Source organism: Chanodichthys erythropterus, chromosome 11 (genome assembly GCF_024489055.1).
Source record: "Chanodichthys erythropterus isolate Z2021 chromosome 11, ASM2448905v1, whole genome shotgun sequence".
Lineage (NCBI taxonomy): Eukaryota > Metazoa > Chordata > Actinopteri > Cypriniformes > Xenocyprididae > Chanodichthys > Chanodichthys erythropterus.
The window spans coordinates 6857371-6875826 of NC_090231.1; the positions used below are offsets into that span (position 1 = coordinate 6857371).

Consider the following 18456-nt stretch of genomic DNA (forward strand, 5'->3'; position numbering starts at 1 on the left):
TTACCTGTGGACAGGCTGTGTCTCTTCTGGGACACACTGGAACACAATGCGTCTTTGTCTCTGTGGATCTGGAGACAGAAAGAGGAAGATATGGTATTATGCATGTGACTGTCTAACTGGAAAGAGTTGCTTGACATACTAAAAAAACAATTAAATAAACATTGCATGCCCCCCACCCCCCAACACACACACAATTTTTTTCTAATTGCTGAAAAGGTCAGTGAAAGGTGCTAATGAAGGCATAGGCGACAGGGAAACAGAAGCAGCAGCTTCGCTCACATATGCTCAGAGACTGCAGCATATATGAAGTTTGAGCTCAGTCTGTGGTTTGTGGACCCAACAACAGCTGCATCTCGCTCATCATAGACCACACACCACCCCACACAAGCCCTGAGGGACAACAGAGGCTTCAGCAATCAGGATCCAATGCTGAGATGGTCCCCACAAGCCAGACATCCAAACAAACTATACTGCTGGTTGGATTCAATCCAGTTACATAGAAGAAACTTCAGTGAAAGGCTGCAGTGGTAAAACCCAGCATATAAAGCAGATTCAGCTCAAATAAGATGAGATATGATTGAGTGTGTTGTAAAATAAAGCAATAAGCCAAGATAAGTTGTGCGCTACCGTGAATTCCCTGCCTTAATCCATAGTTAAGTATAATAAAATAAATAAATAAATAAAAACCTAACTAACTAAATAAATAAAAATAGTCTTGGAAGTATCAGTATAAATGTGTTGAAAACTACATTGTCGTTTGACATTGTATGGCCTTAGTTCCCAGCAAATCCGTGTTTATGAGCTAAAAGACAAAAAGAGAAAACTGTGGGAGAAAACTTAATGCTAATGAACCATATTAAACGTAACATGGTTCATTAGCATGTAGACTAACTATAGGCTAAAAAAGTTGCATAATTATATGGAATTCACAGGTGTGCTCTCTTTTGAAAAGCTTTGATTGTGGATCATTTTCAGTGATGGGAATAACGGCGTTATAAATAAACGGCGTTACTTTTTTCAGTAACGAGTAATCAAATTAATTACTTTTTCCCTGTTACAACGGCGTTATCGTTACTGACAAAAAAAAAAAAAAATGCTGCGTTACTATAATTGAGCTCACTTTCATCTGAGTAGGCTCTCTCTCAGCCATAGGACCTGCAAAGTTTTTTCTCTGGTGTGTGTGTTGGACTAGTAGTTGTTCATTTATATTAATTTGATTTCTTAAATACTGGAGAGAATAAACCATAATAATGAGTGTTTATGTAATACAGGCTATATAGCACTCAAGCGCACACATAAAGCTTGCCATAAAGAATGGTAAAAGTAATGATTATGAATGTGACAAAAACAGTAAGGAGACAATTTAATTGTTTATTAATAAACTAATGTTTTCTGAATCAGTGTCAGCTGCAAAGATGAAGTTGACATTGCTGACTCTCATCATCTCCATGGACGCTCTCAGAGAGAAAATGCACATTTCATTCAGATTACATAATCAGAGAGTAGCCTATTTATTTTCGTTATGAATTATTTAGTTTAAAAGTAGACAAGCTTTCTATAGATATATTTCTCATGTCTGTGAGGCAAGCAGCCGCTGAGTTTTGCCTATAAGATGCGCTCCAGTTCACGTGCAAGTGATCGCGCTGGCGCCAAGATTATATTGTTATCATGATTTTATTTTCTGCTATATTTGCTTCTTATTTACTTTCAACCACTTCCAGATAGTCTAAACCGCAGTCGACCACATGAGCATCTACACTACGAAAGCAATCCGATCGAATGTGGTTTAGACTATCTCTGGAAGTAGTCGAAAGTGGACAAACTCAAAATGTTTTACACCTGTATTTACCAAAGTGCATGTTAACCAAGTGTCCTAAAAAAAAAGTCCTAAAAAGCCAATACGCCTCAATCGCCCCCAGGTGGTTGGTCCCAGTATAGCTCATAAACCCCACCCTCTGTATGTAATCTTATGCTGGGTACACACCACAAGATAATCGGGCTGATTTTGGGCTGAATTCTCCCCCTTCTGACAATCTAGGTAATGTCCCAATTATCTTTATGGTTCTACAGATTATCTTATAAGACTTTCCTGTGGGGTGAGGTGTGTTAAGAGTGACTGAATCTGCTCGGAAGAACATCGGAGGTGCCCGGATCGCGAATCAATGATCAGAAATTCTGATGTGTGGGGGGAACCCCGAGGACAAATGCATGCATGCTTGGGGATTATCACATGAAACAAAAAAATATCCAATCAGAAAGCGAGCTGAAGCACAAAGTTAAATGGATTTGGACAGCAGAGATGGAGTATCAGCTTGTCGATTTGTGGAAACAGCATAAGTGTTTATACAATGTGTCCTATAAAAAAATACCAAAATCTTTCCAAACACTATCAATGCAATTTCTCCTAACCTATCATCCATCATGTTTATTCTGAAGTCTCGAGAGATTTTGCGAGATTGCCCAGGTTCACAGTCGGGACTCTGGGATTGACAGCTTCTCTAAGCAAAGTAGTCACTGTATTTTACACAATATTGTCAGCGCCATACTTGGACATTGGTGGCTTCACTTATCTACAATGGAAGAGAGCGAAGGTGCGTTGTCCATCTTTTACAGTCTATTGTTCGAACAGCCACAAAAGACCATCTACTGATGAAATGCATAAACATTATGAGCCAGATGGGATTTAAACTTTGTTTGCTGAAGACCCAGGTTTGGTTTGAGTAGAAAATGTACTAAGCACAATGTTCTCTCACCATTTCTGATTTCTAACACACACTCACAGCTTTCGGACAATCTTGCTGCTGTCAGAGCAGAAACGAAAGCTGATTTTTTTCCATTATCTCGGTTGCTTTCATGTGTAAATTGCTTGAGCTTATTTTGTCCATTAGATCCAAAGATCTGCAAAAGCCCAAACATTAACCCGTCCATAGCAGAAATCAGGACAGAAGTGGTTGAAAGTGAACAAAAGAGACGGATTAAAACACCAGGTGTAAACGGGAATGTGTTTCCCTCGTCCAACTTGTGATCAAATCGACCAAAACACATCTTACTACCAGATGTAAACAGGGCCAGTATTTGCATTTCTTGTGTATCTAGTATAATGTACTTCCAGTTTCAGTCTGTATTATACTAAAAAGGTCCAAACACTGTCATGCCTGCTTGCCTACTATATGTCAGCTTTTGATCTGAAGAACTGAAAGGGTGAATACATACAGTCTATTGGAAATGTTTACAGAGATCTCATGTTACGGCCAGTGCTGGTAGTGAACTGCAACCTGTACAAATCTCCCACAATAGAAAGCCTGTATTAAAGCGACCTGCACCGCTGATGGTTATTCACTCGGCTGGAAAGCACAGTGAAAAGCTCTTTCGCCTTTGTTATAATCCAGCGACAGGGTCACACAGGTGATCAGACGGGGGAGAAAGATGGCCAACAAAGGATACCAAGAGGGAGGGAATACAGGAGAAAAACGTGAAGAAAAAGGACGAACAAGATAAATCGCTTCTGATTTGACCCAGGAGCAGCTCACATTTCCATCCTGGCCTGGGACTAATTATGTTCACACCCTTCGAGCCTTTCAAAAACCAAGTGGCCATGCACAGTTTTAAAGCAATTAACAATGCACAACACTCCATTGATGAGCACGTCCATGCCAGGCCTCTGACTGTCGACTGTGTGCCTCTGGGAAGGCAGGAAGTGTGGAGAACACTGCTGTCTGTTGTCCCGAGCACAGACCCTGCCTACAGACAGGCCAGAGAGCACAATCACACACTCTTTAGGGTTATTTGTAGCATTGTGTGATAATATTTCACACATCCACTGCAGCTGAAAAACAAATACTATGATCGTAAAAAGATTATAATTGAAAAGAGCTGTATTGTTGAGGCATAGGTGACAATTATAGTGGTTGAACTATAAATGAGATGAGAAACTGAGGGTTTGTGTAATTATAACATGTCCGAGATGCTTTCATTGGATGAATTGATCCTTTTGAGATTTTAGATTGTAGATTTGCTCACACTAAAATCATATGTATTCGTCCAGGAGTAAAAAGAAATTAAATGTGGACTGCGAGATGATAAGCAAACACAAAATTATAATAAATTATGCAAAAAACAATTACAGCCCTTTATCACACACTATTGTTCAAGTTTGGAGTTGGTAAGATTTTTAATCTTTTTGAAAAAAGTCTCTTATATACTAACCAAGGTTACAATTATTTGATAAAAATTCTGAAAAAAAAAAAAAACAGCAATATTGTGAAATATTATTACAATTTAAGGTTAATATTTTCTATTCTAATATGTTTTAAATTGTAATTTATTCCTGTGATTAGAGCTGAATTATCAGCATCATTACTCCAGTCTTCAGTGTCACATGATCCTTCAGAAATCATTCTAATATGATGATTTGCTGCTCAAGAAACACTTTGTATTCTTATAAATATTGAAAACAGTTGTGTTGCTTAATATTTTAGTGAAAACCATGATATATATTTTTTCTGGATTCTTTGATAAATAGAAGGTTTAAAAGAATGGCATTTATTTGAAATAGAAATCTTCTGTCACTGAATTTAATAACATTTTTGCTGAATAACAGTTTTTTTTTTTTTTTAAACTGACCCTAAACTTTGACCTGGTAAAAGCTTAGGACCAGATTTACTAAACAGAGCAAATTAGCATAAGAGCACAAAAAAAAAAAAAAAAAAAAGCACAGATGGGAGTGGAAATTTCAACTCTTGATCTACTGATGACGTGCAAATTAAAGAACAGCGACGCAGCCGGATCATTTCCATCATGTCAAACGCAATCAACCAAGAGCAGCGCACATTAACATCTAGTTTAAGACATGCTTTTTTGGGGCAGTAAATAATGCCGCAAATACCAGTAAATTGACGAGCACAAACCTTAGTAAATTGCATTGGGTGATTCATTTAAATACTCTCCTCACATAAATTTTGTTACTGAAAGGGAAACTCCTACAAATGCATATGCAATAAGGTCAGCCGCAGAAATAACCCTGTTCATGCCTTTTCAGAACTCATTTTTCACTGCTCGTCTTTCCTGACAGTAGTTTTTAAACACTAAAAGACGCTTTGCGCTGGTGCAAGCTGTTTCCTTAAAGTGGTAAAAGCTTTTTGACATAATAGATGTATACGGATTCAATGTTAAAGTTTGAAATGAGCAGCCAACTACAAACAGCTAAACTGATTAAAGTTGGCAAAAGAAGACTTAGTTTTGAGTGAAAAACAGCATATATAACAAATATAAAATCCAATGCAAACATTAAGTATGTACAGTAGCAGAGAATCTGTCTTAAATAGCAGCTCAGTGAATAGAAAGTAAACATTTTCTTCATTAACTGCCACAGACCCACAAAAGAACATAGCATTCAAAAAGATAAAGAGGAACTTCATTAAACTTAAGCGATAATATAAGTTTACACCCTTAAAAATAATGTTCTTTATTGGCATTGATGGTTCCAAGAAGAAACTTCCATTGAAGATCCACTGAAGCTTTCAATTTCACAAAGGGTTGTTTATAGTGAAAAAAAGGAAATGGATTTTAGAATTTTAAAATGTTCTTTACACTGCCTTCCATATTAAAGTTACAAAAAAAAAAAAAAAAACGGAACTGACATCGCATCAGTTAAGCTTTTTCCATAAGTTGAACAGGGAAGGCGTAGGACGTAGCGTAAGCTTTCTGAACTGCGAAAGTTTTACACTTTCTTCGTACGTTGAATACAGAAGGCAGTCTGGTGGAAGCTAGATATTTTACTTCATAACTTATTAAATATGGATATTTTTTCTACACAAATGCATTGCTTCGCTTAAGAAGGCCTTTATTAACCCCTGGAGCCGTGTGGAGTACGTTTATGATGGATAGATGTGGGTGACACTTTCTTCAGCTCACACTCGTGACCCCTGTTCACTGCCATTATAAAGCTTGGATGCATAAGGATATTTATTAATATTTCTCTGATTTTTTTCATCAGAAAGAAGAAAGTCATATACACATAGGATGGCTTGAGGGCGAGTAAAGCTTGGGCTAATTTTCATTTGAAAATGAACTAATCCTAATAGTCAATTCAAAATGCACCTTCTGAAAAATGCACATGAAATAATAAATAATGGCAAAAGACAAACTTTCAGAGCTATGGTGCAATGGTTAGCAAACATGCTTCTGACACACTGTGGTGCTCATGCAGGCAATGCAGGTTTGAGGCATTTCTTGTCTTTCTACAATCTGATCCAAAGGAGAAAAATCACATGGTAACATCAAATAGAAAACTTGCTTTCCTAACTGCATGTCAGCCCCAATATTATATGATGCTCTAAAAACACTGCACATATCTCTGCAGTTTCAAACTGCTCTTATAACAGAGGCCCAAACCCTGAAGTCTGCTCAGAGCCAAACATGGCCCAATGTCCCTTTCCAGAATCTGGCACCACTGCCGTTCTCACTGCATATTTGCGGCGCTAGGGGAGAAACCAAACAGGCAGTGCCAGCAGACATTCAGAAGTGTACCCAATAAAAACACATCTGGTTTAAAATTGCACAGACTGTACGCTGGCTCTCGATGCATGCAGAGGGAACAAAAGCTGTGATACAAAAGCAACTGCTTTGGGAATAAATTTATGGCATGATAAGAACACGTTAATCAGTTAGTGGGACATTTTTTGAATCTAATTTCTGTGCCTGACGTTGCTATGTTCCTACAGGACCATTTTTTTGTTCACAAGATCTCCGTCTTAAATCTGAGCAAAGCTCCAAAATCTCCAGTTTGTGCTGATTGTAAAGACGGTGATTTTTAGTTGCAGTACAGCGCTATGAAGTCATTTGGCCGGCAGCCCGTTTCCATCATTCTCTCCAGGCTAAGAGCCAAAGGAAACCGTTAGGATTTGAGCAGCGGCTCCCAGACTGTCACCAAACTGAGACGCCCCTTCGACTCACGCAGTTCTTGACCTCCACATGTATGCGCAAACACACACACACACACACACACACACACACACACGCTCAAACTCCATTTACAGTCAAAACATTGTATCTGAGCTTTCCCAGAGGAGTTGCACCAATCCAACAGCCATCCAGTCTTTAGGAGTCATTAAGAATAGAAAGCTATTGAATACATTTAGAGAAATGTACTGAATCAAATGTGCTAGATTGAAGTCATTAGAGCTTTTCAGACTGTGTTTTACCCCAGGTTATCGTCATTCTAAATGCTGCTTTTAACCCTGGGTAAAGGAGCATTTCACACTTGTGATTTAGAAGCGAGCTTAACACCACTTCTGGGGTTATGAAACCCTGCTCCAAACCCGCATTGTGGTGCCAAACTTGTACAATGAGAAACGATACGGTGTTAGATTGTTATAGTTGGCAATATGCAGATGCGCAATGCTACAACTGTTATGTAAACAGGTCGCAAACTGCGTTCATCCAATCAATGACACCGACACTGCAAATATGCAAATAAGAATATTAACCCAGGGTTACAAATACCCAGGATTAACTGTTAACCCTGGGTAAAATATTAGCTGTGTGAAACGTGAAGCAAGATAACCCAGGATTACATTTACGCAGAGTTAAGAATGACCCAGGGTTAACTATAGCCTCGTTTCCACCGAAATTACTTTTTTCCCTTAAACCTGTTGCTGTCTGTGTTTCCATCATCTGTACTGTGAAGATTAGGCAAATTGGTCCGGTTATGCAGGACTGTGCGCAACTTTCCAGTTCCCATTAGATTTCAACCTCTGTATATAAGCATAAAGTCCCCCTGTAGTCAATAATTTTATCCCTGAAAACTCATCTTTGATCACCATAATTACATATTTAAAAATGCTTTTCTGTGAAAAAAATTCTTAATGCCTTAAAAAAGCTTGAATGTAACTCTACACCCTTGCCTCATTTAATATACACAGATCTATGAATATGATAATCAGCCCCGCCTCCACTCACTCGCACAAGCTCACACGAGATCCACTCGGTCAACTTACTGAGGTAAACGCTGCGCAATGGTATCGCTCTTTACAACATCGGACACATGATGGTAATTAATATGATTAGCGTTTTTGCTTGACTAAGTTATCAAACCGCTAATAATGTGATGCTAATGTTCCTGTTTGCCATGTCAGAGTCAGAGAGCTGCAATCAATATCCTTACAAACGCTTTGAACAACACTGAACTTCAGTGGAGGAAGGCATATAGTTCATCATAACATCGTAATATGCATCATACACCTGTTTGAGACTCCCTTGTTTGGTCAGTTAATGATATGCTAAAGCCCGACGGCATGTTGACGTGATTGGTTACAATGTAGTTTGTGATATCAGAAACACCAGCGATTTCAAACCAGTTTTAAAGAGAAAATATTCAGCAACGGTGTTGACTTATGAATTTGCACATGGTTTGTCTTAAAGCATGTTAAAAACACCACATAGTCATGAACAATATTAAAAACTTGATTTTCACCACAAGGGAACTTTAATAAATCCTGAAACTCATCGTCGATCCGTCGGTTGTGTTTTTTTAAACTCCATTGTTGATTCCAAATAGCAAACAACTCTTACTGCACGCACCACAACGCAACACATATTTGATGGTTAAAATAAAATGCTGTGAGGAGTCAACCAGTCAAAATGCTGCATGAACTCAACCAATCAGCATCCACCCCCAAAAGTTCCTGAACTTTGAAAAATGACTACCTCGTGAGCAGGGACTTTTTGAGGGGGAAATTTTTACCCTGAACTTCATTTAAACCCATGTCCCTGCGGTCGCACCACACCGAGTGCCACCCCAAAGTCCCTAGTTCCTGGGGAAAGTTCCTGCGGTGGAAACGCGGCTTATTTCAAGTGTGAAAAGCCCTGTTATGTAACAGCATTTGCAAACCATTTTACTTTTGAAATGCAGTACCATTTAAAAGTTTGGGGTCAGTAAGATTTTTTTTTTTTTTTTTTTTTTAAGAAATTAATACTTGGGTGGATGCATTAAATTGATCAAAAGTGACAAAAAAATAAAATTTTTACAGAATTCTACTGTATCTTTTGAACTTTCTATTCATCTAAAAAAAAATCCTGAAAGAAACAAAAAACATTAAGCAGCACGACCATCAACACTGATAATGATAATGTTTCTTGAGCAGCAAATCAGCATGTTTTCTGAAGGATCATGTGACACTGAAGACTGGAGTAATGATGCTGAAAATTCAGCTTTAATCACAGGAAAAAATTACATTTTAAAACATATTCACATACAAAACAGTTATTTTAAATGGTAATAATATTTCACAATATTACATTTTTCACTGTATTTATGATCAAATAAATGCAGCCTTGGTAAAGTCATTGAGTCATTTTTACAAATAACATGAACTGTACTTCTTTGAAATAATGTGCAATAATGAATCATTTACAATACAACTATGAATTCTGTTTATGTTGACTCATGTATTGAATCAACTGTACTGAATCAAATGAGTCATGAATTGCCATGTGTTACATTTGAGGAACACAAAGGCTTTAAAGGTGCCCTAGGTGTCCCCTGAATGTGTCTGTGAAGTTTCACATCAAAATACCCCATAGATTTTTTTTAATACATTTTTTTAACTGCCTATTTTGGGGCATCATTAACTATGCACCGATTCAGGCTGCTGCCCCTTTAAATCGCGCGCAGTAATAAACGATGGTAACTTTAACCACATTTAACAGTACATTAGCAACATGCTAACAAAACATTTAGAAAGACAATTTACAAATATAACTAAAAATATCATGATATCATGGATCATGTCAGTTATTATCGCTCCATCTGCCATTTTTCACTATTGTTCTTGCTTGCTTACCTAGTCTGATGATTCAGCTGTGCACAGATCCAGACATTAATACTGGCTGCCCTTGTGTAATGCCTTGAACATGAGCTGGCATATGCAAATATTGGGGGCGTACATATTAATGATCCCGACTGTTACGTAACAGTCAGTGTTATGTTGAGATTCGCCTGTTCTTTGGAGGTCTTTTAAACAAATGAGATTCATATAAGGAGGAGGAAACAATGGCGTTTGAGACTCACTGTATTTCCATGTACTGAACTCTTGTTATTCAACTATGCCAAGACAAATTCAATTTTTGATTCTAGGGCACCTTTAAGGTGATAACATTGAACACATATAGTTCGACAGTTTATTGAGAGCTTAACGATCTGAGGTTGGAAAGCAGTGACATCTGTGCTAATGGCTTTACAGACAGATCAAGCAGCACGTCTTCATTGCACGATCAAACTGTCAGATCAGTGCTTCAGGGTATTTGTCTGTTGAACCACATTAAACAGCTGAAAACAAGCCGCACCTTATGCACACACACATACACACACACACACACACACGCTCTCAGACTGTATACCATGATGTGTGAATGCCAGATGTCTCAACCCAACATAAGAACTATGAATCAACAAATAAGACATGACACCGTTTGGGTGCTCAGAAAGAACAGCTGAGTGCAGAGATTCCTGAATGAGACGCCAAAGAACATGTCTATCACATTTTGCAAGAACAGACGAATCCTATGAGCAGAAACTTATCCTTAGCTTGGAAAATTATTGATACTCTTTGACTCCTATGAAAAACATACACCACTTATAATCAGTGCATGCAGTATATAGGAAAGATCATACTCAGTTGCGATCTGTTCTGAGATTATCTCAACGTGAACTCAAACATTTCTCTTACAATCTTCCAAGATCAACTTATCTAACAAGCGATGGTGTCCACATTCATTTTATAGCACTGTATTCTTACAACAAATCTCTCATTTTACACAAGACTTTAAGGAGAAACTATAAGTTCAGACTTGAGTGAAGCATAACTGAGAACTCATTTAAGTTGAGCTACTATGTCTGCAGATGACATTGTCTTTATAAAAAATGTGTTAATGGCATAAAACAAATGGTTACATAGCTGCATAGCTTTATAAAAACTTGAATAGCATAGAATGTAAACCTTTGTTTAATGCTATTTTTTTGCTATGTCTATTTCTTGATAGTAACAAAATACAAAATATGCAACTACCATATACTCAACTAAAAATAGTTATGTTAAGCATTGTACTGTTTGTTAATGATTTAAAAAAAGTTACAAAAAAACATTAGCAACATCAAGTGTAATACCTACAATTCATTTTATATAAAGTCACAATGCAACAGCACTGAATGTCAATCTTTCAGATCCCCTTACCTTGATTAAAACTACATCCACAGTTCTCTCTCCTTTGGCACACAAACTATACCTCCGCTTGTATCGTTCGTACATCTTTCCAACAAACGCAAGGAGAAACTGTGACACTGAACAAAGCTTATTTCCCACATGAGGTCCTGACAGGCTCAATCTCCATGGCTCAAGCGTTTGGAAAAATGAGACGCTCCTAATCTTTCACATCTGTGTGAAGGGCCGGCCCCTTTCCCTCGCTCATCCCCCACTCTCTCTCTCTCTCTCACACACACACACACACAGACAGTCGCATATGCGAACGGTCTCTTTTCCTCTTTCGTTGTGCCTGCACCATCCCAACCCTATGGGCTGTTTCTCACACATCTGCACATGGGTCATTCCTGCTATGCAGTGAATTTCCCCAATGTGTTTTAATATATATTGGATAAAATATTATATATTTACAATTTATACTGACAATGAATTTAAAATCTAAGATCAATCTATAGCCAGGGTTGCTATTATTAACTAAAACTATTTAAAACACTTAGATTAAATCAAATAAAATAAATGTTACCTGAAGTAAATATACACACACACACACATTATATATATATATATACACAATTACAAAAACAATGTAACTACTAAACCTAGTAGTTATTTTTATTGTAAACTGTTTTAATGCATATTATGTTAATTTTTATTCTTTACTTTTATTATTTTTATTTTTATATATGCCATTTTTAATTCCAAATTATATAGATTTTTTAAATTCCTTTGTATGTAAAGCACTTTGAATTGCTATTGTACATCAAATGTGCTATATAAATAAACTTGCCTTGACTAAAATTATAATAAAAAACTGAAAACATAAATTAATTCAAAATATTATTAAATACTTTATAGCACTGTTTATAGATATTGTTCTCAATATCAATTTCCCCTGCACTTAGTTTTGTCATATCCCAAAAATAACAAAAGCCAGTTCCTTGATGACATCATCCTCCAGGAAGTGACATAATTTGGCTGGGAAAACAACAGCGCTGGTATCAGCATATTAAAAATGAATTTGCGGAATTGAAAAAGTTGTCAAGTAAGTTTACTGTCAGTCCCTCAGTCACTGAGCAAACTTTAGCTCTTTATTTTTTTTGATCTTGTTAATTGTCTTGCCATTGCAACCAAGTATAATTAAAGTATCTTAGTGTGACCAGAGCATACTTAATATATACCCTTTTATAGAAATACTTCCTTATTAGCATTTTTGCATTTCAGAAACTACTAAAATGACCCATATAGTCACTTTTCTTTCTCTGTCACAGTTCTCCTTCCTCCTCTGAATGGAATGAGTTCAGTCCCTGCAGGAAAGCCTGTCCGGTGGGACACTCTGATAACAGCCCTGATGCCTTTCTGATCGACACCACCATTGAAACGGTGTCAAAGCTTCTCAGTGTTTAGCGCACCATGTATATACACAATCACAAACACACCCTCTGCCCAGAGGAAACGAGGCAGAGCAACACCTACGAGTGATTTCTTCCATCTGCTCATGATCTCCAGAGCTGAAATAAGCAGAAACCATGGCTTCGTGAGTTGCCAGGATGGGGCTGGTTATAATTTGCAGGAAAAGGCCCTCAGCACTTGTGGTTCACATAAAAGGGTAACCTCAGCCCCCTGTTCCCCCAAACAGTTGTAAAGAAACCTGTGGATGAACAGCTGGCCCAGAGGTCACGCCATAAAACTGTCAACATCCAACAGGAGAATGGACGATCAACACAAACAAGACCAAACCAAAGCACAGCGTTACCTTGTGCCCAAACTACATTTTGTCATCTGCTTTTTTTGTTTGATAATATACTGTACACTATGTTTTCCAACCATTTATTGTAAATAGCATTCAAAAGTTTGGGGTCATTAAGATTATTATTACTTTTATTCAGCAAAGACACATTACACTAATTAAAAGTGATAGTAAATGGTCATTGACAAATAAAGCTTCAAAAAAGCCATTTAAAAAAAATGCACATTTTGAGTCATGAATGTGTTTAAACAAGTTTTTGTTAAATAACTTTTCAAAGTGTCACTGACCCAAATACATTTACAATATCACAACATTTTTCTATTTCAAATAAAAGCTGTTCTTTTGAACTTTCTATTCATTAAAGAATCCTGAAATAATCCTGTATCACGGTTTCCACAAAAATATTATGCAGAACAACATTTTCAACAATGATAGTAATCAGAAATCAGCAAATCAGTATGCTTTCTGAAGGATCATGTGACACTGAAGACTGAAGTAATGATGCTGTTTTATACAGCGTCATACAGTTTTATACAATATAAGCCGTTTTCCTAATGGGGACCAAAACATGTCCCCACAAGATCAAAGATTTCTGCTATTACTATCCTTGTGGAGACATTTTGTTCCGACTGAACCACACACACACACACACACACACACACACACACAAAATAAACAAATCCACATTGCTTCTGGACTTCACGCCTCAATGCTACCACATCTAGTGTTTCTGTGACCACAGACACAAAAGCAACTCTTTTACCTTGAATAACAGGAGTAAACTCAGGTTGTGTGTGCAGCACTTTAGTAAACCAACAAAAATAAAGCCAAAATCTGGCAGAGCATATAAAATACTGTTCAAAATGTTGGAGTCGGTAAGATTTTTTAATGCTTTTGAAAGAAGTCTGCATTTATTTGATCAAAAATACAGTAAAAATAGCAATACTGTAAAATAATATTACAATTTAACATAACTGTTTTCTATGTGAATATATTTTAAAATGTAATTTATTCCTGTGATCAAAGCTGTATTTTCAGCATCATTACTCCAGTCTTCAGTGTCACATGATCCTTCAGAACTCATTGATGATTTGATGCTCAAGAAACATTTGTGCTTATTATTATCAATGTTGAAAACAGTTTCATATTTTTGTTTTAAACCATGATATGTATTTTCAGGATTTTTTTGTTGAAAAAAAAAAAAAAAAAGTTCAAATAAACAGCATTTATTTGAAATACATTTTTGCAACAATGTAAAAGTTTTTTGTCACTTTGGATCAATTTAGTCCATCTTTGCTATAACAAAGTATTAATTTCTTTAAAAAAGTCCTCTTACTCACCCCAAAGATTTGAATTCTGTTCTTTAATCAAGCATTGGCTCTATACATAGCAAGATATTACTGCTGGATATTCAGATGTTTATAATAATTCTCAGGTCTTTACGCAACAAGTAAGGCTAAAGATGAAAGGGGGGACCACATCTGTTATCGGTTATACATGGGCCCGACACCATGGGGACTCGACCAAAATGCTGCTGAGTAACAGGACTTTACGTTTTGCTTTTCATGGAAATATCGCCCCCATTTGGAGCTCGGTGCTCAAAATAATTGACTTCAAATGAACTGTAAATACTGAGCCCTTGCTGAAGGGCTTATAACAAAAAGGTATGAGCCTATTTTGGTTCGAGTTGTCTTGTTGGGTTTGCCAAAAAAACTTTATAAATAAACTTGATTCTGCATAACAACAGTAAAAAAACATATAGCAAAGTATTGGCAGTATAAAAAAAATGATTGACAGCCTTTTTTTGCAACCCAACTATCATGGGATGTCAGTTATTCATGTCAAAACATATTTCAAAAGTGAAGTGCAGTAAATGAAATATATAGTCTAAAAACACTATATTTTTAGTACTAACCAGTGGTATATCTTTTTTATCCATGATATCACGCCACGTTGTCTTCTGAAAGTCCATCTGATCCTCCAAACGTGCATCTGACTCTGTGAGAGAACATTTAGCATTTACAGGAATTATAATCAGTCAGATATTAATTAACAAAAAAGTAGCAGAACAAGTAGTACAAATTTTTCTTCATGAAAATAAAGAAACAAACAAAAAAAACCTTTCATTGATAACAAAACAACCAAGCGTTAGTCACTCAAGAATGGAATATATGAGTCACTTTTTATTAGGTGATTAATAAACTAAAGACATTTCCTGCACCGCAAACGCATCAACCAAACAGGGATATTTCTGGAAATTATAAGTATGGCTATTTCAGTTTAGTTACGTAATTCCGCAAAGATAACAATATCCTTCAAAAACATGGGTGTACCAATGTACTTTTTCGGTCACTGTGAGAACAGAGAAAAAAGGTCAGGAAATGGATGCTGACCTCGTCTTCTAACTTCACTTTCCTGGACATCCCATAATGACATCACCTGTTGCTAAGCTACATTTTGTTATGTTCATATATCATGATAAATACGCCCTGTTCTCTCAGGCTGATGGAGGCACACAGACTACTTACAATTATTCTGTTGGATCTGAAAGATATAATTACTTAATTCTGGTTTATTATGGAAGGCGGGTGCTTTCAGAGAGACTTGGAAAACCAGTCATGCAATCACACTGTGTCATCAAATATATGCCCATATATGTCATCAAATGCATCCATAATGTAAGTCACATATTTTTATCATCTGAAATGTGCTGCAACTTATATTCTAAAGTACTTATATAATGCAATTACGCCAATCACGCAAAACTTGCAAAGCGAGCTGAAGTTCATTTTTGTATAGAGCATTTCCCACACGCCAGTAGTTTATAGTGTTTATAATGTTGGTAAAAGAGTATTTTCTGGAAAATGTCATAAATATATCATTCAACTCACCTTTTAATAGGTCGTCTTCAACCATTGGTTGTCCAACCTCATGCACTGCAGATTCAGCGTCTTGAGACACAGGATCGAAGCTTTCCCGGGTTTGTTCAGGACATATAGAAGAATCTATAATGTCATCCTTATCAAGTGCCTTTGAGACGTGTAAGGCACCATCTACATGGTCACTGTGGACCAAAACACTCATCAGATCTTCTGCATTGACTGCCAGACTTTCCTCAGAGATTCCTGACTCATTTGACTCTACTAGTACAGGTGTGTCTTGATCTCCAGATTCATTAGTATTTACAAAAACTATGTCTGAATTTCCTTCAGAAGACTCTATTTCTGATGTGCCCCACATGACCTCATTGTTTGAGGTCATATCCTGCCTGGGATCCTGAGAAGGATCATCTGGGAGATTCACTTTCTCCATATCAGCAGGAATCGCTGACTCAAGAACTTCCTCCAGAGTTGCCTGAGCTTCACAACTGGGTTTGTTCTCCAGGTTCTCATGGACATTCTCCATCCCCTCACAGCCAGAACCTAAAAGAAGTTCTTCAGGTTCTAAGGTGTCCTCACTAGTTCCTGTAGGAGATCCAGGTTCTGGTACAGGTTCAGTTTGTAAGATATCGGAAGAACTTAATAGTCTCTGTCTGTCAGCCTCACTTCCTTCTTCCACTGCATCTTCAATTGAAGTAATTGGATTTTCTACAGGCGAGACCTCTTGATTAATTTCATGCAGGCATGAAACACTCTCATGTTCAGCAGCCGAAGTCCTTGAGAGTTCCTCCTCCTGTTGGTCGCCATCCACGTATGGCATTTCTAGAGTCTCATGAAACTCTTCATTGGCATCTTCTTGATCAGAGGTTCTTGAAGAATCAAGATGGTCTTCCACATTACACCTGATATTCTCACAAACGCCTCCCTCAGATCCCTTCAGAGTTCCTGGGACTCCAGTTTCATCACGAAAGTCTCGACAAACACACATTTCATTTTCATGTTTCGAGCAATCTAGAGGTGCATCTCCATTTGGATTTACTTCCAGTGGTTCCTTGCTTTCTTTCCGCATCTCCTCTGGTTCTATGAGATCTCCGCATCTATCCTCTTCCTCATCATCAGTCTCAGCACCCTGAGAACAAGATTCAACATCCGAGTTTTCCGGCGTGTCCAAAGACTGAGTAATTCCCATATCTCCTGACTCAACGGTGGGGCTACGCTCAGATAGCTCTTTCTCCTCCAATGCTTTCACCTCTACAGAGTTGCGTCCTTTTTCCTGGCTTTCACAGATTAAGTGGTCCGCTTTATCAACTTCCTCTTTCTGTTGTCCACAGGAAGAGGTTCTGTAGGCTATGCTCTCAGAATTGCTCTGCAAACCATCACTACTATCGCCAATGTCCCCGGTAGGAACTACACCAGCAGCTGAGCTCTCCTCTAGCGCTCTGCAATCGGTCTCACTGTTTTCATAAGCACACACCCACTTATCTTCACTATTGCCATTGTGTAGGAGAGCCGTGGCAGTTTCACAGCTGAGCGAGGGTCCTCCGTCACCCTCCCTGATTTGTGAGGGATCCAGGCGGTCATTACATTCTCCTTTGTTTTCTCCTGTGCTAAAAGGAGTGAACCCTCGTTCTCTGGTATCAAGGGAGTCGTGCGGTGCCTCTTCACAACAGCAAACTCTGGTCTCCAGGCCGTGATCACATTCTTGGGCAATGTGCAGAGAGTCTGAGCTCTGCTGAAACACAACTCCTCCCTGAACATGAACAGAGAATAACAGATTTAGAGCTTTCTCTCCCTCAAGCATTTCTCTAACTCTACAGTTATGTCACTGCAATGAATAGCAGATCTAGAGTTGTATGGTGGAGGTTGAAATCTGAGGGATATTTCTTGGCAAACAAGTTCCCTTCTGTTGTCTGCATAATAGTATGTATTCATTTAGCAGACATTTCCAAAATCCAACAAATGAGGAAGACAACACAGCAATTCATCCTAAAGAGGCAGTAACATGAGAAGTACAATGTTTAAAGTTGTTCAGAGAAGTAAATGCTAATTCACATATAAACACGCACGCACGCACACACATGTATATTATATATATATATTATATATATATATATATATATATATATATATATATATATATATATATATATATATATATATATATATATATATGTATATGTATGTGTGTGTATATATATATATATATATATATATATATATATATATATATATATATATATATATATATATATATATATATATATATATATATATATATATATATATATATATATATATGTATGTATATGTATATGTGTGTGTGTTTTATATATATATATATATATATATATATATGTATATATATATATATATATATAATGTATATATATATACTGTATATATAATATATAAGAATTTTATAATGTATACACAACCATTCAAAAGTTTGGAAACATTACTATTTTTAATGTTTTTAAAAGAAGTCTCTTCTACTCATCAAGCCTGCATTTATTTGATCAAAAAAATACAGAAAAAACAGTAATATTGTGAAATAATATTACAATTTAAAATA

General features: G+C 37.0%; 1 protein-coding gene across 8 annotated transcripts in view; it reads right to left on the reverse strand.

Annotated features, from left to right (window-relative positions):
* LOC137030830 (A-kinase anchor protein 13-like) overlaps positions 1-18456 on the reverse strand; it is a 107899-nt gene that overhangs the window by 54721 nt on the left and 34722 nt on the right. For all 8 annotated transcript variants that reach the window (XM_067401278.1, XM_067401277.1, XM_067401276.1 and 5 more), the window contains 3 exons: positions 15897-17634; positions 14921-15003; positions 5-68 (listed from right to left, as the gene is read on the reverse strand). In XM_067401278.1, the coding sequence (XP_067257379.1) occupies positions 5-68; positions 14921-15003; positions 15897-17634 (1885 nt within the window). The remainder of the gene's footprint in view (positions 1-4; positions 69-14920; positions 15004-15896; positions 17635-18456) is intronic.